Source organism: Gossypium hirsutum, chromosome D01 (assembly GCF_007990345.1).
Source record: "Gossypium hirsutum isolate 1008001.06 chromosome D01, Gossypium_hirsutum_v2.1, whole genome shotgun sequence".
NCBI lineage: Eukaryota > Viridiplantae > Streptophyta > Magnoliopsida > Malvales > Malvaceae > Gossypium > Gossypium hirsutum.
In genome coordinates, this window is record NC_053437.1 from 64412715 (window position 1) to 64438722 (window position 26008).

The window sequence follows — 26008 nt, forward strand, 5'->3', positions numbered from 1 at the left end:
TTCTATTGAACACTGCAGTTCAACTTTCTTTTTGTAACAAAAAATAAATAAAGTCATTTAAATTGATTTTTTTTTTAAATTAATGATAGGCCAAAGGCCAAAGGGAAGGAAGAGGATTTGGTTCAAAATTGGTAAATTTATTGTTAAGTCCTTGAATTTTTTTTTAAGAAAAATTATATGGTAGAGGGTGTTTGTGAGCCAAGCTAGATTGAGCGTCGATTTTAAAAAAAAATTCTAAAGTTCGGGTTCAAGTTCGACTTGCTCAAATATATTGTCTTACATTAATATTTATATGTTTTTATAATTAAAAATTATTTAAATTTAGTTTGGATAGAGTTGGATCAACTCGAACACAAAAATCTTTGTCCAAGCTCGACTCAAGTTGAGTTGGGTTGATAAGACCAAGCAGACCATTCAACTCATGGACAGGTCAATTCCCAATATTTATAATTTAATTATGACTTTCAATTTTTGCTACCTTTATTCCTAATTAAATGAAACTAGAGGTATTCATGAGTCGTGTCGGGCCAGTCTTAAGCATAATATTGACACACTTTATTCTTACCCAAGCTTGCTCTGGTCTAAAATATGTGTTTAAACCAAACTTGCTCATTTTTGCAAAAGACTAATCCAAGCCCATTTAAGGCCCGCCCATATTATTTTTAATTTTTTTAAATATTTATATTATATTATTTTAATATTCAATATTTTTATACAATTTTTATTTATTGAAATTTTTTATATAGTAATCTTAACATTATTTTAATGTTTACACTATAGTAGTATTATATATTTAGTATAACTTTATTTTTTTTAATGTGTTCTAATTTCATAAGGTTTAAAAATAACACAATATAAAGTATAACTTAAAAAAGGGTTGGGCTTAAAGGGACCTAAATTTTTTTTACCCAAATTTATTTTCGGACCTAATATTTTTACCCAAATCCTCCTGAATTTCGAGCGAGCTTGGACTAGTAACCCGACCCATAAACAGGTCTAAATAAAACTATATATAGAATTATATACCATCAATATTTCAAATAATTCATTAATTTATGTTGTTTCTTTCTTTGCTTGCAAAAGTGAAAACCCAAGTTGGAAAACAACTTCTTTTAAGGATTGATTTGAGAATTAAGAGAAAATCAAAATATTTTTTCCTCACAGCTAACATTGAGAATGATTGGGAAAAATGACATTGAAATTTGAAGTTTAAGATCTCATAATTATTTATGTAATGAAATCCCTTTGTTTAACACACACCACTTAGCCTTTTTCTAACTTTCCTTATAAGGCTTTAGAATCTTGTGGTCACTTATCTTTGGTTAATGCGGTTGGTCCAACAAAAAATATATTTTAGTCTTTGGTTGATGTTGATTTCTAATTTGAAAAGTCATTAGAGGGATTAAAAAAGAAAGAACAAAAACTTGATTCTCAAGCTGTTTTGGGTCTTAGTAATACTATTAAAGGGGTAAAATATAAAGAAGGTCTCTATATTAAGAGCTAAATTGCATTTTACTCCATTCACTAAAAGAATAATGAATTAATCCATGTATGTTAAATCAAATACTAAATTGGTCCTCTCTATTAAAATTTTCATCCATTTGTACTGTTGAATACAAGCTTAGTTGACGGCATAACAAAACAGTAACACGTGGCGTGTCACGTGTACCTCATTTTAGCGTATAGGGAATAGTTGAAATGGATGAAATCTTAACAGAAGGACCAGTTTTTCTTTGATATAAATTATAGGGACTAACTTGTTTATTTTTTGAGTAGAGGGGACAAAATGCAACCCGACTCTTAGTATAAAGACTTTCTTGGTACTTTTACTAATACATGTCTTATTTAAGGTATAGCAACATTTAGCTCTTGAACTTAACATCTTTTTCTCAATTTTGTCTCTAAACTTATTTTTTAGTCCACATTAGTTCTAGAATTTGATAGTTTTCTTAATTTTGGTCCATGTGATGGTGTGTTACTTTGATATCATGCCATGTCACAACCTAAAAACTATAATTTTATAGAAAAATAAGTGATGATGTGGCACAATTATACTATACTGATTTTAGAGAACAATACTTTATTTAATAAATGCAGTAGCAAAACCCAAAATTTAGGATATCTTATGTCCTTAATCCATACATAAATCTATCAACTCAAAGTGAAACTTAGACAATCCATAACGAATCCGAAGCATGAACCATGAAAGAGAGATGAAAACAAAAAACTATTAACCAAAAAACACTTCAAGCAAATCAATACTTAAAATTGAGAACAAACTTGTATCAGACTTGAAAATAAACTCATCATTTCATTTCCCTACTTCCTAGGAGGAAGGTCAGGCACTTTTTCAGCTTTTCTAAAAGCTTTACTTCCGAAAACCAAGAACCCGATCGCATGTCCGAAAACGGCGGCAAGAAAAACGCCGCCATTAAACGACATGACGGCCAACATCACCATGTAACTCAACCCGGCTCGCACCGTGTGCATCGCGGTCTGGAAGAACCCGGCGGCGACTTTATTAGCTCCGGGCTTGATGATGCTGCAATAAGAGAGCCATTCCACGACCATGGCTAGTGCAAATACCAAGATCAAGGCTAATGCGTACATGCCCGAATTACAACCGGGCCAACCTGAGAAAAGGATTTCGGATTTATGACCCCAATAGAAACTCATGTGTAGCAAGGATTTCCGGTGAACGTGCAGGCCCGTCGTGTTCCAAGCCGACGTGGTTTCGGCCATGTTCGCCATCTTCGTACTAGTTTTTTATGGGATTTTGAATACAACTGTGATGGGATTTTAAAGAGAAGTGAATTGGAATCTCCTGAAAAACTCATTTGAAAGCAATCCCAACATGGAACTGGCATTTTCCAAGTTCACACGGACCGAATGAACTGCTACAGCAGAGGTTTTCAGATTTTATTCCCTCTTTTTCCATATATAATATATACACTTTAGCTTTATTTTGAGTCCTATTACTCTGTTCTGTCCTCCTGAGTTTTGTTTTAGGAAAAATGTTCCGGCTTTATTAAATGCCATCTTCAATAAAGTGGCTGAGGTATTTTTTCTAAAAAAAAAAAATTAGGAATTTAATAATTTTTTAAATCGAGGGTATATTTAATTTTTTTTAGATTAATGAGAATTTTTAGAAATTTTAATAAATCTTGATTAAAAATTTTAAAATAATTAAAAGGTGTAATGAGTTTTAAAAATTGTAAGGAGGTCTAATTAAATTTAAAAGGGAGAAATCAAACTTTCTCAAAATCATTATGATCGCCTCTGTTAGTAAATAGTATTTTTTTTCAAAAAAATAGTTTGTTTAGGAATATTTTTATCTCAAAAATATTTTTTTGTCAAAAAAATATTTTTTTAAAAACAATACTAAACACATCTTTAGAGATGTTAATGGGTCGGGTAAATTCAGTTCGTATCAAGCTTATATCTATACTATTATTTAAAAGTACTTTGATCTTTTTTTTTAATCAATAAAAAATTGCATATGGGGAGAGTTGAACTAGATCTGACTCGGTCCGCCCGAAAAGTGAGAGGGTTTGGGAAAAAAATAAGACTCGTTTTTTAAATGGGTCAGGCATTGGGTAAGCTTTTTTGGTCCGGGTTCGGCTCGAATTTGCAGAAAAAAAAGAAATTGTTGTTGTTTCTATTGTTTTGTTGTTGTGTTTTGTTGTTGGTTTGCTACTATTTCACTATTATATTGTTACTATTTTGTTGTTTGGATATTGTATAATTATTGTTTTATTGTTAATTTTGCTATTATTTTAGAGGCATTTGCTTGTTAAGTTGCATCTATTTTAGTATTATTTAAGTATAAATATTTTTTAATTTATTTTTAATTTGTTGGAAAATATTTATTTTAAATTTTTAATGTATTTGATGTATTATGTTTTTTTTCCAAAATTTGCTTTTATATAAAAATAATATTATAAAAATCAATTAATATGGGCTAAGCCGGACTCGGGTTTTAGTATTTTTATCTAGGTCGAGCTTGGGACAAAATTTTAGACTCATTTTATAGGCTCGGGCAAAGGGCCTAAGATTTTGTCCCAACCCGCCTGAACCCGGCCCGACCCATGATCACATATAAGTTGAACCTATACCATTACTATATATATATATATATTTAATATTTAAACACTTTATTAAGTTTGTGACACCCTTAATCGGATCACAATTCAATTATGAAATTATAAAATATCACTTATTTTAAATTATTATTAACAATATTATATGACACTTTTATAAAATTTTTAAATAAAATGAATAAAAAATTACAAATTTGAAGTTTGAATGTGTATTCAATAATATTAAAGTACAAATTCATTACCATTCCACCTATATTTATTATTAAATAATTTTTAAAAAAATATTTTTAATATCAAATATTTCATTCCACCAGCATCATAGGTGTGACAAAATCTAATATGATATTAACAAAATTCATATTTGCCCAAGTTTGATTCAATTTAAAATATGAGTCTCAAAGTTATTTAAGTACATCTATATTGTAAATGGTTAACCCAAACTTTTTTTTAGACTTGTCAAAATTTTTTTAGAAAGTTACATTAGTTTTTAATTTAATATTATAATGTTAGAGTTCAAGCTCGATTTATATTCTGATTGGGTTTAATTGTTTTGTACAAGCCCAATTTTTATCTAATATTTTTATTTAAACCCTCACGAATTTAAAGTATAATTTGGAGTTTGAATAGATAATTTGACCATTAAACAAATTTAGCACGATTAAAACACTCTCATGACAATATAACTTACTTTTAAAAATAATAGTTTATTATTATTATTTCTCAACTGAGTTTTAATTTAGAAACTAGTGTCCTGTGTTTAAATTCCTTCAGGTGTGGGTTATCATCAAAGGTGATCATGGCCCGAGTCGGGTCATAACAACATTTCAAGCCCATTTGATAGGCTCGACTCAACCAAAAAAATGGGCCTAAAATTTTGCCCAAACCCAACACAGATAAAAAAAGCTAAAATTCGAGCTCAGCACGGTAGTCTATATTAAAAATTTTTATATTATTTTTATAGAAAAATAAATTTAAAAAATATAATATATCAAATACACTAAAAACATTAAAATAAATGTTTTCTAAAAAATTGAAAATAAATTAAAAAAAATCTATATATTTAGATAACACTAAGATATGTGCAATTTAACTAACAAACAAATGCCTCCAAAATAGTTGTAAAATTAACAATAAAATGATAATTATATAATATTCAAACAATAACAACAAAATAGTTACAATATAATAGTGAAATAATAATAAAACAATGAAAAAAAGCAGAGCAAAACAATGGAAAAATAACAACAATTTTTTTTTTTGTAAATTCAGGCTGAGCATAAGCCAAAAAAGCCTATTGATGCCCGACTCATTTTATAAACGACCATTTTTTTTTGTGCAAACCTATTTTTAAGACCTATATTTTTGCCCAAACTCTTCCACTTTTCAAGCAGATTGAATGACCCGACCATAATCAGATCTAATTATCATTAATTTTTATATAAAATATAAAAAAGATTAAAACACCCCTTAATAATATAATTTACTTTGAAAAAATAGTAGCTTTTTATTTATTTCCCAATTAAATTGTTGACTAATTAACTCCTGATAAGCTTTTAAGTATAACTAACATGTATGCATGTGTATGTTTTCTACTAGTCTAATCTCGTTTTATCATCATTAAACCTAACTGTTTTATCCCGAACTAAAAGTCCAGCTACTCAACACGTATCCACTCATTCCAACTCAATTTTGACAAAAAAAAAGAAAAGAGATAACTTTAATCCAAAATTATCAAAATTTAAAACCATCCAAAATTAAAATAATTTAAACCCAAAATAACTCGAGTTCGAGATCAGAATAAAAACCTATAATTACCCCAACATTACAATCTAAAACCACCTAAACCTAAAATTAAATCTAACAAAACAAAACTAAAAAAAGTAACCGAAATGTCCTAAAATTTTAAGCCCTAAATCAATTCACCTAAATTAACCGCCAAACATTAATTAGTTAACAAAGCCATCCCTAACCTTAATACAGTAAAGTTTCTAAATACAACTCAACTTGCTAGCTGCTGCTACGGTGTTTGGGCTAATTGTTAAAAAAAAACCCTTCTGAACGGCTTCTCCGTGTTACCCTCGCTGTTTTATTGTTCCGTTTTTCTCTTTATTGTTACAATTTTTAGCAAAAAAAAATGAAAAAAAAGAAACAAAAATTTTCCATTTCATTTATATCAAAACCCGAGGAGAAGAAAGACCTTTAATACCAACCCATTTCCCATTACTTTGATTCTCTTTCTTTGTTCTTCCTTTTGGGTTTTTGTTCTTGATCGTAAATCGCCGAGTCTTTGATCGTTTCAAGAATCGGCTACATTGAAGGAAGCAGAGAAAGAGAATAATAAGATAACCATTTGTTTTAAAAAAAAATTTGAGGACTTTAATTTAGTTTTTAAATGATGTTGATCAGAACTGGGTTGTTTTGAAGTACTATGGAACTGATTGGTAAACGATTACAAGATGACGCTTTACATTGGTCGCGAAGCTTCAAAGGTGGGTGTCTGTGTTTGTTATGGTTCGTTCTATATGAGGTTTTTTCAGGGTTTTTGATTTGGTATTTTTAAAAAAATTTATTTGTAGTTATGGAAGAGAATTTGTGCAGAAACAAGTGCAGAGAGCAATCTTTTTATAGACAATTGGAAATACATTATTGCCGGTTTCGTTTTTCAGGTTCATTTTCTGCATTTTTTTAGTAGATGCTTGATTTTATGAAGAGATTAGTATATGGTGAATTGTAATACTTAGAGAAATCTAAGCTTATGGCATTGTTTTAGCATTTGAATTAGGGTTGAAGGTGATACTTTTATGCTGTTTCTCGAAAGACTTTTGGGTCATTTGAGATTGTTTAATGTGTGTTTGTGTGTTGCAAAGTTCAAGTAATACTTAATTATAGTCATTTTCTGGCCTTTTGTTTTGGTATGAAATCTAGCATTTGAATTAGGGTTTAAGGTGTTACTTTTATCTTGTTTCTCGAAAGAATATCGGGTCATTTGAGATTGTTTAGTGTGTGTTTATGTGCCTTTTGTTTTGGTATTGAAATGTAGCATTTGAATTAGGGTTTAAGGTGTTACTTTTATGCTGATTCTCGAAAGAATTTCAGGTCATTCGTGTTTGTTTAGGGTGTGTTTATGTGTTACAAAGTTCAAGTATACTTAATTATGTTCATTTTTTGGCCTTCTGTTTTGGTACTGAAATGTAGCATTTGAATTAGGGTTTAAGTTGTTACTTTTACTCTCTTTCTCGAAAGAATTTCAGGGTCATTTGAGATTGTTTAGTGTGTGTTTATGCGTTACAAAGTTCAAGTATACTTAATTATAGTCATATCTGGCCTTTTTATTTTGGTACTGAAATGTGCATTTTGCTCTCTGAAGTACATACACGGTGTAGCCGCTCGAGGAGTTCATTATCTACACCAGCCTGGACCGACACTACAGGATCTTGGATTCTTTCTTCTTCCAGTAAGTACAAGTTTCTTCTGTTTTTCCCTTTTGCTTATATCTCCATGATGTACAAGTTTCATATACTTAATTTTCTTGTAAATTTAGGAGCTGGGACAAGATAAAGCCTACATTAGTGAGACAGTGTTCATGTTTGTCTTTCTATCATTTTTCTTGGTAAAGTTATATTCCTCATTAGTTTCAGTTTGAGTAGCATCATTTTTGTTTCCACTTCTAATGCATGAATTGATATTTGCAGTGGACTTTCCATCCTTTTGTTGTCAAGGTCAAAAAGTTCTATACGGTTCAAATTTGGTGCAGGGTGCTAGCATATTTAGTTGTAAGTGCTAATGCATTAGTCTTTCCCTTTTGTTCTGGTGATAAATATGCACCCACCATAGGTTCCTTTACTAAAGCAGTTTTAAGGTTCTTTGTTTTTCATATTTTGCTAATGTATGTTACCATGTTTGAGTGAGAATCAACTTCAGAATTGTTGGTACAAAACCCTTTTTTATCTTTGACCAAAGGTTTCTATCCACGGGGATGAAGCCAGAAAATTGCTTTAGGGGGGCTAGAAATGAATCATAAATTATTGGGGGGCCAAAGCACAAATTTACCATTATACTAACATGTAATTTCATAAAAATTTAAGGGACTAAATGGAAATCTACCATTTTGGGGGACCAAGGCCACTGCTTGCCCCCCTTTGTCTTCATCCCTGTCTATCCATTGGAAGTACCGTTTTCATCAATGACCGGTCCAGTAAAAATTGAACTCGATGCTGAAGTTGTTCATCTATACTAATTTGGTGCAAATCTTGATAAATCAGAAACCTTTAGCATTTCCTCTGTAATTTTACTTAATAGTTGTTTGTTTCATTTATTTATTTGTTGCAGGTTTCTCAGACTCTCCGAATTTTCACTTTCTATTCTACTCAGCTTCCTGGTCCAAATTACCATTGCCGACCGGTATATTTGTTCTCTGGGGGTTAATGTAACAAATGAAAACAGATTGGTTTTATCGTTTTAGTAAATAACTTTGTTGCAGGGTTCAAAGCTTGCTAGATTGCCAGAACCGGATGGTGTGCTAGAAGTCCTTGTAATTAATTGTTTGTATTTTTCTTTTGTTGAACTCTTGATTTATTGTTTTTAAAAAACATAGATACGTTCTTTAAGCATATACTCATTTGATTGTCAAATTTGCAGTTCCTCAAGGTGTAATATATGGCTGTGGTGACTTGATTTTTTCGTCACACATGATCTTCACCCTCGTCTTTGTTCTCACCTATCAGAAATACGGCACACGAAGGTAAAGCATGGTTTTTTCGTATTTAATCAATGGATGAGTCATCCTATTTCCTAAGTATGGCTGTAGTTGTCCCCTAAGTATGTTTGATCGGTTTTCTCGTATATAATCAATGCACTAATCATCCTAGCTTTGCTCTGTAGACATTACATATGAGTAAACAAATTGATTGGTTTCTAACGATATCGTTTGTACAATTGCAGATGTATAAAGCAATTTGGTTGGTCGATAGCTATTATTCAAAGTCTCTTGATTGTAGCATCTCGCAAACATTACACAGTTGACGTAGTTGTCGCTTGGTAATGAAGCAAACTCCCAAAATTTTTTATTTATACATAACTAAACTTCATTTTTGTTTTCTGCAGGTATACTGTTAATTTAGTGGTATTCTTCGTAGACAAGAAATTGCCAGGTTAGAAATGTTTCGATCTTATCTAACTTCGGTCATGGCATTTTGGAGTGGTTCTAACACTAACATTTTACTGCAGAATTGTCCGGCAGAACTAATGGAAGTTCGCTTATTTTGTTACCATTGAGCACCAAAGATAAAGATAAATGGACCAAAGAAGAGAATCACAAACTTTTGAACGGGAATTCTGTAAACCCTGCTGATCGGGTACAGTAACTTTATCAGTTTAACTCTTTTCCCTCTTTGGATATCTTGGTATTTATTGGTAGTGTTTTCTAAATTTGTTTAGAGGCCAAGATCTCAAAGTAATGGCAAGAATCTGGAAGATGTCAATATAAACCAGGTCGATACTTCAATGAACAGTACACCATAATGGGGGACTGTTTTGAAACCATATCGTTCTTGGATTTAAAGACTCGGCTTCTTCCAAAAATGGTAAACTTTATTTGTAAATCTTAAAAGAAAAAAACAGTACTTGCTATTTCTTGGTTTAAAACCATCATCAGCTATCATTAGCATCAAACATGTACATGCTGGTTCTTTCTTTTCTCTTGTTGATAGTTTTTTTTTTCATTTGTTGTGGCTTTTGAAATATTGGTTCTCTTTTTTTTTTGTCTAATTATGGTTTTAGTCCATCTAACATGGCAAAATTTGAGATCTAGTCCTTCTACTTTATTTTGGCGTAAATTGGTCCCTCTATTTTTATAATGTTTGTACTTTTTAGTAGGTAGTTGTTGTTAAAGTGATGACAGTAAAATTTTCTTAAACAACATTAAGCATTCATTGAACATCTAAATTTATTAATGGTTGAAAACTTCACTTTATGACCAAACAATAGTAAAAAAAATTCAATTATTCTTTGAATGCAACAACTAACGGTACTATTTGGTTTTAGTCCATCTACCATGGTGAAATTTGAGATTCGGTCCCTTTATTTTGGTATAATTTGGTTTCTCTATTTTTTTTATTATAATGTTATTAGTAGGTAGTTGTTGCTGTTAAAGTGATGACAATAATTTTTTCTTAAACAACATTAAGCATTCATTTGACATATAAATTTATCGATTGAATGTTCCCATTATCTAGACTGTGACCAAATAATAGTAAAAGAAAATCCCAATCATATTGATTTAGACCTATTAATAGTAGAGGATCAAATTATAATATCGATTTATGTCAAATTCAATGTGAATATTTGGAACATAATTGTTGTCTCTCTCAATACAGGATTTGCAGGTGAGAAGTGCTTGAATCTTAAAAGAACTGAAATCCCAAAAGGAGGTACGAACTATGGCCAAGCTTTGAAAACTCTGGTTCCTGTGACTAAAATGACTATGGTGATTTCAATACCCTGGAGCCACCACTTGTCTACAATTCTTACCCTTTTTCAGTACCTTTGAATGGGGCAATGATGTACATGGAAAAAAGAAAAAGGCTTATTTTCGTAGCCAGGCTGCTTAGTCTTTATTGCTTCTGTAGGGAAACCCTTTTTCTTGTAATGTTCCAATTAATATACCTTCCACGGGTTTTTTTAACAGCATTTCACTCTCTAATAGAAACTTGTTAGGATAATTATTACCATTGGTCTAAAATCCATCCGGGGTCGCAAATTGAGTTTGCAGGCAGAGTTCGCTCGCCGAGCTTACTCCCTACGAATCTATATGTGCATGAGAACATTTAACACGTGTTGAACCTAGAGTAGGGTACGTGTTTGTATGCATAGAGTTCCTAACATGTCATTACCCATATTATATAAATAAAAAAAATATCACTAGGAAAAAAGGATAGAAAGAAAAAGGCCTCAACAAAAATATTGGGTCTTGATTCTCTATTTTTGGGGATCTTAATGGTATTGGTACATAAAGAATATAAGCGCTCAGCTACACACATCTCGGAAAACTAGAATCATCTTTTGATAAAAAATTAAGACATTGGGAAATACATGACCCTAAAAGATGGTTTTTTCCAACTTTTTCACTTAAAAAGTTTAAAAAATAAATTATCAATTAAATTGATTAAAAATATATAAAAATTGGAACCATCCCAAAATTCAATATAATAATTTTTATTGTTTTTCATTCTTTTAAAATTAACCTTCAATGTTACAAAGGAAAAGAAATTTGAAAAAAAAAGTTAAATTACATAATGGGTAAATGTTAAAGGTTATATTATAATCAAGACTAAATCGACATAATTTATAAATTTTGAGAATTAAAGTTGCTATTATGTCAATTTTAAAAGCTGCCACCATTAGTTAATCAGTGACTAAAAAAGACAAAATTAAATAATTGAATGATCAAAAAAAAATACTAATAATTAAATGACTATTAATATAAATTACCATAAAATTATGTTATCCACCTTTATATATTGTCAATGTAATAAAATTTTCAAGTATATGTGCTGTACAACAGCTAGTGTTGCTTGCCCATGTGGGATTCTCTATGGAGTGTGCTTATGTCGACAAATTGACGGCAAAGAGGCCCCATTTTTCTTCCATAAACTTAGGTAAGCATGAAATGATTGATGCCCTCAAAAGCAATGCTGCCGCAATTTAAGCTCTGAAAAATTGGTACTACTAGTTTATCTCATTTTTACCCCGTGAATTTTGATACAAATTCGAAAATCGACTTAATTTAACCTGATTAGATCGTAAATATGTAACAATTTAAATTTATTAAACACTAATTAAAATGACTTTAAAATATAAAAACTTAAATTAATCCGATCTAAATTGATTTAAAATCGATTTGATCCGATAAATTTTTGGGCCGAAGGTGCTCATCATTGTTGCATGTAATAACGACCACTTTCTCCTTTTGCATGCATTGCCGGGCCTTTAGGTTTTTTTTTTTCATGTAAAAGAATGACCAAAAATAGGGTCCTCTTGAACCCTAATAAGTGGGTGATATTAATTATGTCACCACCTGTTAGACATGATACTCTTTATTTTTCTATTATTATTATTATTATTTCAATCTTTTTATCGGATTAAGTTTTAAATTTGAGCATAATAGAATGATTAAAATTATGGGTTTTAAAGAGGTTATCGATAACATAAAGGTAGAGAGGCTACAACCATAAACAGAATGATTCGATTGAAACGATATTTTAATTTAATAATTTAACTAAAATTAAAATTTTAAAACGAGAATTGGAATTTCAGCTTATTTTATCACTTAAAAAAATAAAATTTTTTTAAAAAATCGATCAGTCATGTTTACATATGGTTATGGATGGGCTGGAATAACATAAGTTTCTCTCCTTCATCTCTACTTTTTATTCTATTTCTTGTGACTTTAAGTTTTTCTCATCTCTATTACGACACGTTTATCTTATAAAAATTTGAAATCATCTTTCGTTTTTCTGAAGAACATTTCTCCAAGCATAAATAAATCAAATTATATATTTTTTCATGTAAGATGTGCAACTCAATTTTTCAATGGATTCCTACAATATATATATATATATATATATATATATGATATTTGTATATTTAGAAACAATTTTTTAGATGATTATTTTTCATAAAACATGATTCTTGTTTCATGCAGAACTCATATTTCCCAATTTAATTTCTTGCACCACATTTTCTACAAAAACAAAAGCGTGAATCCAAAGAAAAAAAATTGTGGAATTGGTCCCTCTCAAGATTCTTAGTAAAAAGGGGTCTATTTGTGATTTTAATCCTTTAATCATTCAACCGACATGTAAATTTATTAATAATTGAATATGATCGATTGAATTTTCACATGACCAAATAAATTTATTTTCAAAATCACAAGGATGGTAATTACTTGTGTAATCAATTTAGATTTATTAATAATATTATAAAAATATCAAATATATTAAACTAGACAGATCACGATTCAAATTTTAGGATAATAAAGGAACTAACATAATAATTAAACCCAAAATAAGATCATTAAAAGAAATTTTTTTTGGTAAATAAAATGATATAGCCTTAAAGCTAAAGTTACATCAATACTAATCTCTCTCAAATAATGGACACATGGCGCGATGAATATCTTCATCCAATAAATGTCTCACAATATCTAGTGGCTTCTTACAAATAATCAATTGTTCCATTTTGTCTTGAGCCTCTTTGGCGACGTGATCTATCACTTTGTTACTTTCTCTTAGGATCTGCCAAAATTATCAGTCTTGAATAAGCCTAACTTCGCTGAAATTATTGGCTACTGCTAATCCCTTTTGTATAACGACAATCAGTAAAGAATCATCATTCTCAATCTCTACTTAACGGTACCCCTGTGCCCAAGCATGCTTTAAACCTTCAAGTAATACTCGAGCTTCAATTTAAAAAATATCTGACAATCCTACCACCATTTCAAAACCCCCATCCAACTTTCATTCGGCTCTTTCACCACTCTACCTATGGCCGCTCTTGGACTAGAATTTCATATCAAACCATCAACATTCACCTTATTCCATCCATGAATAGAAAATTGCCACTAACCCTTAACTTGGACACTCCTTTAGTATAAAAATTGTAAGTTGGAGCTTAGAAATGTATAAAAAAAAAATGTTAATGCAACTTTACCAAAAACAAAGACCAAACTGATAGACAATCACATAAAATCTGCTTTCCCACGCCATTGATTTGTTTGACTTTTTGAGCAAATGAAACACGTTACTTGTCGTTGATTTGTTTGACTTTTGATATTATCTAAATTAAAAATAAAAGAGGGAAAGGAAAATCAAATGATGAGATTTGAAGAAAAAGCATAATAAAAGGGAAATAGCTTTTATGGAATGGGGTTGGATAAATTCTAAAATTCAATAGATTATAGGGTTAATTTTAATAGACATCCTCTAATTATGCTTAGATTTTAAATTGGTCCTTGAACTTCAAAATATTCTGATTAAATCCTTAAAGTATTAATATTATATCAATCAAGTCCTTTTATCAATCTAGCCATTAGTTTAAACGTTAAATGCCATATCAAATATGGCGATAAGCATATTTAGAACACGTGAATTAAATTATAAATATGTATATGTATATATATTGTATGGACAACTTGTATCTAACATGTTAAAAAAAAAAGAAAATAATTTCTACATTAAACACGTTATGTCTGAGTTGTCCATTTGATAATTTAGGTAGGTGCATTTACAATTTTATTCACATGTTTTAAATATGTTTCATGTTAAATCTTAATTAGAGGTCAATTGAGACACTAGTGCTCACAAGCTGCTTGAGTTTCATTCGAAAAAAATTGAACTGAATTCTTTATTTATCGAGCCAAGATGGAACTCGAGGAGCTCGAGTTATTAATTAAGCCAAATTTGAGTTTAGTAATACTCGGCTCGAACGGTTCGTAAGACTTATCAACCTTTTCAATTTTAATATATATTTTAGACATTTTATATTATTATATTATGTTATTGCCCTTAATATATATTATTAACTCTAATCTTAATTATTGAGCCTAGTTAGAGCACAAGTTTAAATACGTACGAGCTTAATCGAGCTTGAGCTTAAGTACAAAAATTGATAAACAAACTTAATCAAGTTAACTCGGTTATATCTCAACTTGACCTCAAGCTCAAAAATACATGTTAGATCAAGTTTGAGTGAAATATCGAGTTTCGAATTTCAAGTCGAACTCAAACTTTTCAGTATTCAAGCTTAGTTCGACTTTGCTCTATTATTCCCGTAATTTGAACTAGAATTTAACTACTAAATTGACAATTAAGTGGAAAGAAGAACCCGAGGGATATAATACTAGTACTTCGAGAACTTAATTAAAACAATTTGAAGTTTAGGGACCAATTTAAAATCTGAGTGATAGTTTGAGGGCATTAATTGGAATTAACCCTGAATTGTAAGTCATAAAATGTCGCATTTTTATTGCAGAGCGAGGGAAAAAGTTGTGTTAAGCTGAACAAAGCACACCCAGTAAAGGACAAAAAAAAAACAGAACTTTGGGTTCACAACGATCAGAATTTGGGATTTTAGCACCAATGTATGGTGTATGATCATTTAACAAGTCATTGATTCCCCCATTTTTTTGATCGATTTGACTTGAAAAAGAAAAAAAATGGGTGCTCGTTGTTCTAAATTCTCTATCTGTTGGTTTCAATCTCACCTTAAAGCTACCGTTCTTGAATCCTCCGATTTGGGTACCCTTTTTTCCCCTCTGTTTCTCTTTCTCTGTTTAGGAAAAACAATGTCATGTTTCTTTATGTTATAATTCAATGTAGATAATGGAGGCAAAGGTGAGAAGCAAACATGGCCGAGTTTCACTGAGTTCAGCTTAGAACAAATGAAAGCTGCCACAAATGGATTCTCTTCAGATAACATAGTATCTGAACATGGTGAAAAAGCTCCTAATGTTGTTTACAAAGGGAAGCTCCTCAAAAACGATCATTGGGTTGCCGTTAAACGTTTCAACAAGTTCGCTTGGCCTGATCCTCGTCAATTCCTCGTCTGTTTAATTCAATCCCATTTGCTCATTTTCATTTTGTTTTCTAACTGTTTGTTTAAAATACTGAGTGAAGTTTATGTTAAAATTTGTGGGTGTTTTTAGGAGGACGCAAGAGCTGTTGGGAGTTTAAGGAGTGAACGGTTAGCTAATCTGATTGGTTGCTGTTGTGAAGGCGAGGAAAGATTGTTGGTCGCGGAGTTTATGCCTCATGAAACGTTGGCTAAGCATCTTTTTCACTGTACGTTAATACCTTTTTTGGTTAAAAACCTCTCCGGTCCTTTTCAGTTTCAAAATTGAGCGAATTGGTTACTCTACAAAAATTGAAGCAATTTAATCGTGTCAATTTCGAAACTGAACAACTAAGGACAATTAATCACGACATTAGAATAAATTCGGCCTCAACATTTATACAAATGTTGTGGGATAAATTTGTTAAATTAGGACCAAATTGATAGAATGTGTAAACTTTGAAGGTTAAATTTGTTATTATACCTATCAAAATCATGTACAATTGATGAAAAACATTAACAACGTAATTAATTGCTCTTAGTTGTTCAGTTTCGAAATTGACAAGATTAAATTGCTTTGATTCTTTTGAGAGGGACCAATTTGCTCAATTTCGAAATTGAGAGGGATTGGAGAGGTCTTTCTACCCCTTTTTTCTTTATTTCGTCTTCGTTGTGAAAATGAAGTAAAAATAAGTACCGGGCTGTATTTGTTAGGGGAAAATCAGCCGATGAAATGGGCAATGAGGTTAAGGGTGGCACTATACTTGGCACAAGCATTGGAGTATTGTAGCAGTAAAGGAAGAGCTTTGTACCATGATCTTAATGCCTACAGGATTTTGTTTGACAATGTGAAATTTATTGAAGATTTTGCTTGTAAAAATTATCCTTTTCAAAAAAAAAAAGGTTCTGAATTGGGTTTTATGTGGCAGGACGGTAATCCTAGGCTGTCATGCTTTGGCCTAATGAAGAATAGCAGAGATGGCAAGAGTTATAGTACAAACTTAGCTTTTACACCTCCAGAATATCTAAGAACAGGTTAAAATTTGTTTAACAATTCATTTTTTGTTCCTCAATTGTAATGGATTAGGTAAAAGAAACATAGAGTACCTTATATTAGAGTTAGATTGCATTTTGCCCCCTTTAATCAAACAATGGACAAATTAGTCTCTATATGGTAGATCAAAGAGCAAATTGATCATTTCTGTTAAAAAAAAATCTATTTTTACTGTTAAAAACTGACATGGTTGATAGAATAACTAAATGGTCAGCTACAAGGACCAGTTTTTAACAATAAAATTGGATGAAATTTTTAATAGAAAGACCGATTTGCTCTTTGATCTAAAGTATAAGAACTAATTTACTCATTTTTTGAGTAGAGGGGGCAAAATACAATTCCTGATACTTTTACCTTATGGATTACTTTGAATATTAGCTCAAAGTTTGGATATTCTTTGGCAGGTAGAGTGACGGCTGAAAGCGTTGTATATAGCTTTGGAACCTTGCTGTTAGATCTTATGAGTGGCAAGCATATCCCTCCTAGCCATGTAAATTATTGTCTCTTAATGAATTTTTATTGTTTTTAGGATCTTCACTTTGTTACTGAAGTTTTCTTAACAAAACAAAGTTTGGTCATATGAACTTAATAGGAAACTCTTGTACCATCAAAACTCTTGTACTAGGAGATGGATTGCATTTTGCTTCTTTTACTAAAAAAATAGGTAAATTAATCTTTGTATGTTAAATCAAAAAACAAATTGATCCTTCTGCTATAAATTCTATCCATTTTTACTGTAAAAAAAGGGTCCTTGTACGTCAGCATAAGGTACATGTTGCATGACGTCTAACTGTTTGGTTATTCCATCGGCTACACTATTTGTTAACAGTAAAAATAAATGAAATTTTTAACAAAAAGAATCAGTTTGCTCTTTAATCCAACGTACAGAGACTAATTTGCCTATTTTTTGAGTAAAGGAGGCAAAATGCAATCTAACTCCTAGTACAAGGACTCCATGGTACTTTTACCTCTAAAAGCTTTTCAATGCCAGCATTTGGATGCTGTTTAGGATGTTGAACTCGAATTAATGCATGGTGTTGAAGTGAATGCACTGTTTGTAGGCACTTGACTTGATTTGTGGCAAGAATTTTCTCATGTTGATGGATTCTGCTTTGGAGGGTCATTTCTCTAATGATGATGGAGAAGAGTTAGTACGGTTAGCTTCTCGTTGTTTACAGTATGAAGCTCGTGAAAGGCCAAACGCGAAGTCACTTGTTGTATCTCTCATGTCACTTCAGAAGGAAGCAGAGGTACGTTTAAATTGCAGATCGAATTGACTACAAGAAGTTCATATTCTCTAGCTGTTATTTTGTGTACCATGCACATATCTCATGAGATTGAGTATTGCTAGGTACCATCATATGTTTTGATGGGTATTCCACAAGGAACCACTTCTCCAAAACAGCCACTGTCATTAACTCCTTTTGGAGAGGCTTGCTTGAGGTTTGATCTGACTGCCATACATGAAATATTGGAGAAAATGGGATACAAAGATGATGAGGGTATCGCAAACGAGGTTCACTACTTCATCTTTGATGTTCTATTTGCACAAATCGTGAAACATGTCATTCTGTAAGTCATTTATAGCATAACCAATGATTAGTGGCAAGCAAAGCTTCGTTGTTATCTTAAATTTAACTAATGGCAAACATAAACATTCTTCTGCCTGTCACAAGCTCATATCAGGGTACGGATTTGAGAAGATAACGGATATAAGAAACGCTATTGTCAATGATTGATAACCATTTACTGCTAAATTTTCCAGTGGAGACACAAATCTATATACCAAATTGTTTGGTGAAATCTACATTTTGTGACTTAAATGAGCACAGAGGATTATTTCCTTGGATTATTTGCAGCCTACTTGATTCTGCTCATTCTTTTTCCTGACTTTTCAGCTTTCTTTCCAAATGTGGACCAGCCAAATGCAGGACACCTTGAACTCTAAGAAACATGGAGATAGCGCTTTTCGAGCTAAGGATTTCACAAGTGCAATAAATCACTATACACAGGTAAGCTTCCCACATCCAAATCTATATAGTTTGTGGTTCTTGACTATAATACTGAGTTCAAGACTCTATATGACTCCATATTGAAACATTAGACACCATTTAATGCAAAAACAGAGAAACATGAAATGGGGTTTGGGTGGGGTTGAAGCACTTGGCTAGTGTTTTCCGTAAAAAGAAAGTTGTCTGATAATCAGCAAGATATATATGTATAGACTCAAAGACCTTGTCTGTCATGTAGTTCATTGATGGCGGGACTATGGTGTCGCCAACAGTCTATGCAAGACGCTGCTTGTCGTACTTGATGAATGATAAGCCACAAGAGGCGCTCGGGGATGCTGTGCAAGCACAGGCGGTTTCCCCAGAATGGCCGACTGCGTTCTATCTACAAGCAGCTTGCCTGTTTAGCCTAGGGATGGAAAGTGACGCCCAACAGAACCTCAAAGATGGCACTAACTTGGAAGCCAAAAAGAGCAAAAACTGAGCATTTTGCATAGGTTTTCTATTTTTTTTAAATTTAATTTTCTTTTACTCCCATTGTTTACTTTAAGCTCTTGCATTTATTCCTTCATTTTCTTCATTATGGAATTTCGATAGAATTCTTCAAACTTTTTTTTTTATTGTTGGTTTTGATAATTCATGTTTATTCAATGTCTGTTCGAGACTTTTAGCTGTTAAAGATGGTTGCCTATAGAAAGAATCATTAGCGTTATTGGTCATTTGACCTCTGCCGTGTGTGATCAAATCAGTCTCTCCGGTCATCATCTCTAATATTGATAAAATGTCTTGTTCTGGAAGACTTTTTAGTGCAAAATCATCCTTAGCATCGGCAACCATCAGAACTTGGGGACCCTCCAATGTATGCCATGGAGTCCCAACCATTTCAATTTGAGGAGACTGAAATGCAGAAGCAACCTAAGCTGCAGCAAAGACAGAAACTTGAGGATCTTGCATGTGTCATGGACCACGTGTTTAGACCACGGGTGACAGTTGAGATTGCTAACGAGGGCCAAAAAGGCCGACCGAGTCAAGAAGATGTTGGATCTAGTGTCTAAGTGTAATAATTTTCTTTACTTATATTTGTATTTTCTGAACAAAATGATTTAATAAAATATTTATTAATTACATTAATACCCTTTGTATATTATTTTTGATATTTTTACCCGCAAAACAAAATGAAAGTAAATATTAATTCATTGGTTATCTAGCATTTAATTAATACTATACATTATTACGTGATCGAACCGTAATACAAAAAGATAATTTGTATTAATAGATGAACCTAAACATGTCTTTAATCTAATTGGAAATGAGCAAACTGAAAGATTAATATGTCGCCTATCAAGTATCAAAGTGGATGACTCATATGATATAGAAAGTGACTGATTAGACTGCTAGTACATCAAACAATACCTAAGTAGACTAGATACTAGATTCATTTATGGATTTATTCATTTATGACATTTGTAATGTGACATACCTAAATTCTGAATAAATAATGGACTATATATGCGTGGCTCGTATACTCTGATGTAAGTAAAAACTTAAGTTCAAATAGTTAAGGAACTGAAAGTTGATGTGTTGGGTATACAACTTCTGCAGTATGTAGCATTATTACAATAGTGGAATTCATAGCCCAATTAATGGGTAAATGATATCTTCTCACCGACATTACATGATAGATGGAAAGTAAACGTGATTGCAAGTCGTTTGTCTTTCTGATAAATGACTTAATTACTACTTGATACTAATTGACTTTTCATTAGGGAAGATGAAATGATTATCATGACACAAAATATGGTCATATTGCGGAACAAATTTATCCCAAAGAGACTAATGGAATTATGGGTAACACACTTATAACAAGGTCATTAGATAAACACTAATTAAGTAGCTTTTGTAGTAATATATAATTGAAGAGAGTTTAGTCATAATACTATAATGGAATGATTTCGTGACTAAATAACTTTATAATTAATAGGCGAAAAGTTAGAATTTAATTATAAATCATTCAAACCCTAATTACATATGTCCAATCGGTCTCTCCACTATCTCGTTGAAATCATAAATGAATTGCATGTAGAACCAAATGAACAAAATTGAATGAAAATGATAAGGTTAGAGAAATGGGTCGTGTACACAAATGAATGCATTTTCTCACTAAGTATAAATATGACTTGAGAATTAATTTAAGGTTTTTGAATTATTATTTAATTAAATAATTGAGTTCGAAAATGAAATTAAATTAATTTGTCATTATGAATCTGTTGAATATGAAAATTAAATATATTTTCTTATAGATTATTTTTCGATAAAGTCAATATGATATTAATGAAATTAAAATTGAGTTGACAAAATTATTGAATTGAGAAATTAATTAATTAATATTTATTTTAGAAAATATAAAACAAATATTGGATTGCATTAAATTATAAAGTGCTGAGTCAAAAATCTGAGAAGCACATATAGTTGAACCTAATACATGAGAGATCCAATCCCCTTTAAATGATAAGTGAGGGGCGATAACTCTAGTAATATTTACTAGGGTGTGTCGCCCTTACTCTCGTAGTTAGACTAGGAAAGTGTTTTCTATTAAATAAGTATGATTTGTGTTATTCTTATTCAACAAAAATTCTTCTATCTCTTGCTATAAATAGATGATACCGGTAGAGTTATTGATATAAATTTTGATATATAAATTGTATATATTGTTATTCTGCTAGAAAGTAGTATAAATTTATTTTTAAGAATAAATTCTATTACTTGGGAATTGCAATTTCTACCAGTTTCTATTTGGGAGAATTACTTTCCTAATGAAAGTAATTTAATCGTTTATTGTTCTGCATTTGGTTTGTGCTGCCCAAACTCACACTCGACATAATTTAGGGTACGAGTATAGGGGTGAACATCGTTCGGTTGAAAGATGAGAACGATTTTTAAAAATTTTAAATTTCCGCTGATAGTTTACTAAACTAAATTTTTTCAACAAGGGACTCCCAAGAAATAAAAGATTTGAGACTCCAACAAGGGTGGTAAATCTTCTAGAGATAGGAGAAGTCTCTAAAAGCTTGGAGGAGCAATCTGAACAATAAGGTAGCACCTGGAACCCTCTAGAACCAAGCAAGCTTGTAAGCAACACTATGGTAGGGAGAATTGGGTTGCTAAGGTGTTAGAATCAAACTAGTAGGGTCCAAGCACATACAAAAGACTCTAGATTCGTTTGGAGAACATAGGAATGTTTGGGCAAATGGGAATAGTGCCAAAAAAGGTTAAAACTTTCCAAGAATGGCCTGGAAAGGTCTTAAACTGCCTTAAGAAAATATTTTAAGCTAGAATTGATCAGAGTCGTCCACTAGGAGTAATATTAACCGTTGGATCAATTTGAGTTGCCTATAAATAGGATGGCACCTAGCTCATTTGTAACAAGCAAGAGAGCATCTAAGTGAGGTTGAGAACTTAGGAAACTTAGGCATACTCATAGTTCTTCCTTTGTAAGGCATTTTTTGTAAATACTGCTTTGAGTTTATTTTACTACCCAAGCATTCCCGATACACTCCCTCATTTGTTTTGTTCTCTCAAGTGTCTTTGTCTTTGTTAATTGTTCAAAAGGCTGAACTTAGGGAATGTTGGCTTAAGTCCTGTGTCTGATATTGCACGGTGTGTCGAGCTAAAATCTCATCTCGTGACACTTGCGAGTTAGGATGTACAACCACTTAATTCAATGAATGCTTCAATGCATACCTTGATCATTCAAATCTTAGTCGGCTACATGCATGGATCACCCTCTCAATTGTCCATGGGGCTTTACCCCGATGAAAAACCATAGTAAATAATTTTGAAGATCTAGTAGAGGAACGAATGGGCATTTCAACTTTTGTTGGGTAGTAAATTATACAATTTATGAGTACTTATTCTAAATATTGAGTCCAATATGAAAATAAATGTTATTATAAGTGTATACTTTTGAGTAAGGTAAGCTTTGGATAATATAATTTTTTTATTTAGGAATACCATCAAAAGTCAAATTAAATCATAGTAAATATTTTTTATTTAAATTTAATTATTAAAATATTTAAAAAGTTTATTTTAAATATTTTAAAATTTATGAATAATAAAAATAAAATTTTAAATCAAATTGAGTCAAATTATATTAAATTTTAAACATAAAATTTCTTTTTGAGGTTGAGCTACAGCTCAACTCATCAACAAATTTAATTTTAATGACGAAAAAAATACAAGTACTTGAAAATTTTAATTGAAATTCAAATTATGTAATCAAGTGATTATGGTATATCTACTTACAAAATCTTGCTCGATCAAATTCAAATATAATATACGAATTTAGGAGGGTTGACAAGTTGACAACAACCCTTTCTAAAATTTGTAAAATTATTTTTGAAGGTCATTTAAGTTTTAATTTTTTTTATTATAATTAGTGTTTAATTTTTTTTATATTTGGCCCTCAAATTTTGTTAAGTTACTTTTGAAGGCTCTTTAAATTTTAAATTTCTTATTTTGATATTATAATTAGTGTTCAAAAAATTAGACAAATTTGTGTTCCCCAAAGTTTTTTAAATTTGATTTCCTTTGTAGAATTTATAATTTTTTATGATAAATTTAGTAATATTTTTAGTTTAATACTTTAATTTAGTAAACTAATACAAACTAGTATCTAAATATTAATTTGATAAAAATAATATTTAATAATAGCAATATCTAAATATAAATGGTATCTAAATATTAATTAGGTAAAAAATAAAGTTAAATAATTATAATATTTAATACAAATTGAACATTTAACTTATTTTATTTTCCCTAAATTTCGGTAATTAAGATTATCCATAATTTAAAAATACCTTCTTAAAAATACCTAAGATGTACCATCATGCCTGGACCTTGATCTAAACTCAACCTAAAGAAAACTTGCATGAATCTGATCCTAAATTTTTTTAGAGAATTCGATCTCAATTTCTTTAAAGAATTAACTTGACCCTTTCATAATCCAATTTTAGAACAAATCAAATCCTAATAGATTTTCTCAGGTCAAAACCCGTCGATTTTGGTTTTCTTGCCATCCCTACTTATATGAATCACTGTTTAATATATCTTGAAATGTTTTAAAGAATTCGACCTCAGTTTTTTTAAAGAATTAATCCAACTTAATTTACTCTTAACTCAATTTTAGAACAAATCAAACATTAATAGATTGAGTTGGGTCAAAACCCGTCAATAAAATAGTAAAATAAATTTATAATAAATAGAAGACACATATTATTATAATTTAACAAATGAATGTCCAATCCAATAAACTCACCTTGAAAATTCTAAAATACAAATATATTCTCTCTCAAGTATTCCTCAAAACCAAATCACATATTGAAAATGAAGTAATTGTGAATTGTGATGAAACCATATTATTTAAGTAAAAAAAAGAAGGAAAGCAATTTAGATCACCACATGGGGGATGGGGCAGGGGCTTCAACGGCGATTGCTTGGCTAGAAACAGGGCCAGGGGCAGCACCGGAGCTCAACATAAGCTCCACCATGCTCCGCCGTGGGTTCGATCGCTGAGCGTTGCAAAGATCAGGCAAAAATACACCTGCAAACCAAAGCTTACAATATTAAACAAATTTGAGGGGCTAAAGCAAAAAATCTTATATTAAAAATGTTTAAATTAAATTATCAAATTTTTAAAAGAACTAAAATTATACCTAAATTGAATTTTTTAATTTTGGAAAAAAACTAAAAAGCAATTTACCCAGGTTGCTTTGGCTAGCCAGTTTTAGTTATTTAGGATAATTATCAAGTTAGATCATTTCAAGTTATTTATTCAGATTATTTTGAGTTTGAGTTATTTATTATTCGAATTGTTAACTTTCTTATGTCAAATCGAATAGGGTAAGCTCAGATTTGACTTAATAGGTTGAGTTTTCATATTTGAGTTCAAAATTGACCAATCTACCATGATTGTCTGAACTAATTCAATTAGCCAGGCTGATTAAATTAAGAACTGACCGATATATTAATTTGGACAAAAAATTGAACTAGCTTTGGATTGGATTTAAATATATTGTTTGGAACCAATTAATCCGAATTAAAAATCTGTTGAAACTGGAATCAACCATCGTATTGGTTCGACCACCGGTACGATTTTAGTAATGGTACGTAGGTAGCAAATTCATACCTTCACCGGCGGCCAAGTTGAAGTAAAGGTCAACAATATTGGGACACTTTTGGTAACAAGCAGGGGTACAAAGCTTGGCGGTGAACTGTTGATCGAGAAGAGAATCTGATGAAATGCCGACGGAGTTTCTATCGACGCCACAAGCAGCAACACACTCGTCAGTCTCGATATACTCCGCCATCCTCTCCACCACAACCTCCGACGTCCGGCATTGATACTCGACGTCGCCGTCTTTCTTCACCGCCGTTTCCAACACACATCTTTTCCCCGATGAGGCTATCGAAAACGCGCACACGTCTTTGGGCAAATCTTCACAAATCATCTCAGCTGCCAAAAACACAACGAAAAACCATTAAAATCAAATAAACAAAACAGGGTTTTAAGAAACTCCATGGATTGACATAAAATGGAAATGAACTAATGAAGAAGGTGTTTGATGGATAGATACCTAGAGAAGAGTGGAGAAGAAGAGAAGAAATGAAGAGAACAATGGGGAATTTGAGAGAAGCCATTGTTGATAATGGATTTGATCAGATAAATTTAATGGGTTTGTTTGAATTGAGATGGAGAAATCAATGATTGAAACAAGAAGGCATCTTTGTGATGTATATATAGAGAGAGCAAAGCACCAGCTTCGTTTCCTTAAGCTAGTTTCCATAGTTGAATGACGCGTTTGGAAGTTTACCGGTCTTTATTTGAATTTCTTGGTTGGTTCTTTAGTTTTTAACAAGTCCCTTTACTCTTCACCAATTCAAAATTTAGTCCCTTTACTTTTCAGATTTTAAAATTCAGGTTCAATTGTTAATACTTTTAAATTTGTTGGTCTGATATTTTGAAATAGAAAAAGGAAACTCCCTTGATAGCTATGTAACATTAAAAATGATGTTGTAATGAACTTGAATTTTAAAATCTGAAAAGTAGAGGAACTAAATTCCTAGAAATAAAAGTATATGGATTAAATCAGATCATCGATTTTTTATTTAACCGGTTCAATCAGTTGAATTATCAATTCAATAATAAGTAGATAAAAAATATAGAATATATAAATTAATCA

The 26008-nt window shown here is 31.2% G+C and overlaps 4 protein-coding genes across 8 annotated transcripts; 2 read left to right on the forward strand and 2 right to left on the reverse strand.

Moving 5' to 3' along the window:
- Positions 1 to 1996: 1996 nt before the first annotated feature.
- LOC107939922 (copper transporter 4) lies at positions 1997 to 2972 on the reverse strand. The gene has a single exon (XM_016873309.2). The coding sequence runs from the start codon at positions 2749 to 2751 to the stop codon at positions 2320 to 2322; it is 432 nt and encodes a 143-aa protein (XP_016728798.2). The 5' UTR covers positions 2752 to 2972; the 3' UTR covers positions 1997 to 2319.
- A 3130-nt stretch (positions 2973 to 6102) lies between these two features.
- LOC107939904 (phosphatidylinositol:ceramide inositolphosphotransferase 1) lies at positions 6103 to 10787 on the forward strand. Of its 4 annotated transcripts, none has more exons than XM_041087739.1 (12): positions 6103 to 6589; positions 6677 to 6766; positions 7468 to 7554; positions 7642 to 7710; positions 7793 to 7873; positions 8430 to 8501; positions 8581 to 8641; positions 8739 to 8841; positions 9042 to 9137; positions 9204 to 9250; positions 9327 to 9454; positions 10475 to 10787. In XM_041087739.1, the coding sequence occupies exons 1-12, from the start codon at positions 6557 to 6559 to the stop codon at positions 10496 to 10498; spliced, it is 891 nt and encodes a 296-aa protein (XP_040943673.1). In that variant the 5' UTR covers positions 6103 to 6556; the 3' UTR covers positions 10499 to 10787. The 4 variants fall into 4 exon arrangements, with proteins under 4 accessions (XP_040943673.1, XP_040943676.1, XP_040943675.1 ...); XM_041087738.1 differs by lacking the exon at positions 10475 to 10787 and adding an exon at positions 9537 to 9682 and having other exon boundaries at positions 6107 to 6589; XM_041087741.1 differs by lacking the exons at positions 6677 to 6766; positions 10475 to 10787 and adding an exon at positions 9537 to 9682 and having other exon boundaries at positions 6105 to 6589.
- Positions 10788 to 15131: 4344 nt separating this feature from the next.
- On the forward strand, positions 15132 to 19901 carry LOC107939909 (serine/threonine-protein kinase BSK6). Of its 2 annotated transcripts, XM_016873300.2 has the most exons (10): positions 15132 to 15394; positions 15476 to 15699; positions 15802 to 15937; positions 16422 to 16555; positions 16637 to 16742; positions 17166 to 17251; positions 17823 to 18011; positions 18113 to 18277; positions 18660 to 18773; positions 19012 to 19901. In XM_016873300.2, the coding sequence occupies exons 1-10, from the start codon at positions 15313 to 15315 to the stop codon at positions 19252 to 19254; spliced, it is 1479 nt and encodes a 492-aa protein (XP_016728789.1). In that variant the 5' UTR covers positions 15132 to 15312; the 3' UTR covers positions 19255 to 19901. The 2 variants fall into 2 exon arrangements, with proteins under 2 accessions (XP_016728789.1, XP_040943677.1); XM_041087743.1 differs by lacking the exon at positions 19012 to 19901 and having other exon boundaries at positions 15156 to 15394; positions 18113 to 18333.
- Positions 19902 to 24017: 4116 nt separating this feature from the next.
- LOC107939906 (uncharacterized) lies at positions 24018 to 25623 on the reverse strand. The gene is made up of 3 exons (XM_016873295.2): positions 25403 to 25623; positions 24955 to 25281; positions 24018 to 24369 (listed from the first exon to the last, which is right to left on the reverse strand). Exons 1-3 carry the CDS (start codon positions 25464 to 25466, stop codon positions 24221 to 24223), a joined length of 540 nt encoding a protein of 179 aa, XP_016728784.1. The 5' UTR covers positions 25467 to 25623; the 3' UTR covers positions 24018 to 24220.
- Positions 25624 to 26008: the final 385 nt, after the last annotated feature.

Coding starts and splice junctions, on each gene's coding strand:
- LOC107939922 (XM_016873309.2), bottom strand. CDS start 2,751: ATGGCGAACATGGCCGAAACCACGTCGGCTTGGAACACGACGGGCCTG.
- LOC107939904 (XM_041087738.1), top strand. CDS start 6,557: ATGACGCTTTACATTGGTCGCGAAGCTTCAAAG. Junction 7,555..7,641: donor TTGGATTCTTTCTTCTTCCA/GTAAGTACAAGT, acceptor TTGTAAATTTAG/GAGCTGGGACAAGATAAAGC. Junction 8,642..8,738: donor AGAAGTCCTTGTAATTAATT/GTTTGTATTTTT, acceptor TCAAATTTGCAG/TTCCTCAAGGTGTAATATAT.
- LOC107939909 (XM_016873300.2), top strand. CDS start 15,313: ATGGGTGCTCGTTGTTCTAAATTCTCTATCTGTTGGTTTCAATCTCAC. Junction 15,395..15,475: donor TCTTGAATCCTCCGATTTGG/GTACCCTTTTTT, acceptor AATTCAATGTAG/ATAATGGAGGCAAAGGTGAG. Junction 16,556..16,636: donor ACAGGATTTTGTTTGACAAT/GTGAAATTTATT, acceptor TTTATGTGGCAG/GACGGTAATCCTAGGCTGTC.
- LOC107939906 (XM_016873295.2), bottom strand. CDS start 25,466: ATGGCTTCTCTCAAATTCCCCATTGTTCTCTTCATTTCTTCTCTTCTT. Junction 25,282..25,402: donor TCTTCTCCACTCTTCTCTAG/GTATCTATCCAT, acceptor TGTTTTTGGCAG/CTGAGATGATTTGTGAAGAT. Junction 24,370..24,954: donor CAACTTGGCCGCCGGTGAAG/GTATGAATTTGC, acceptor TTTGGTTTGCAG/GTGTATTTTTGCCTGATCTT.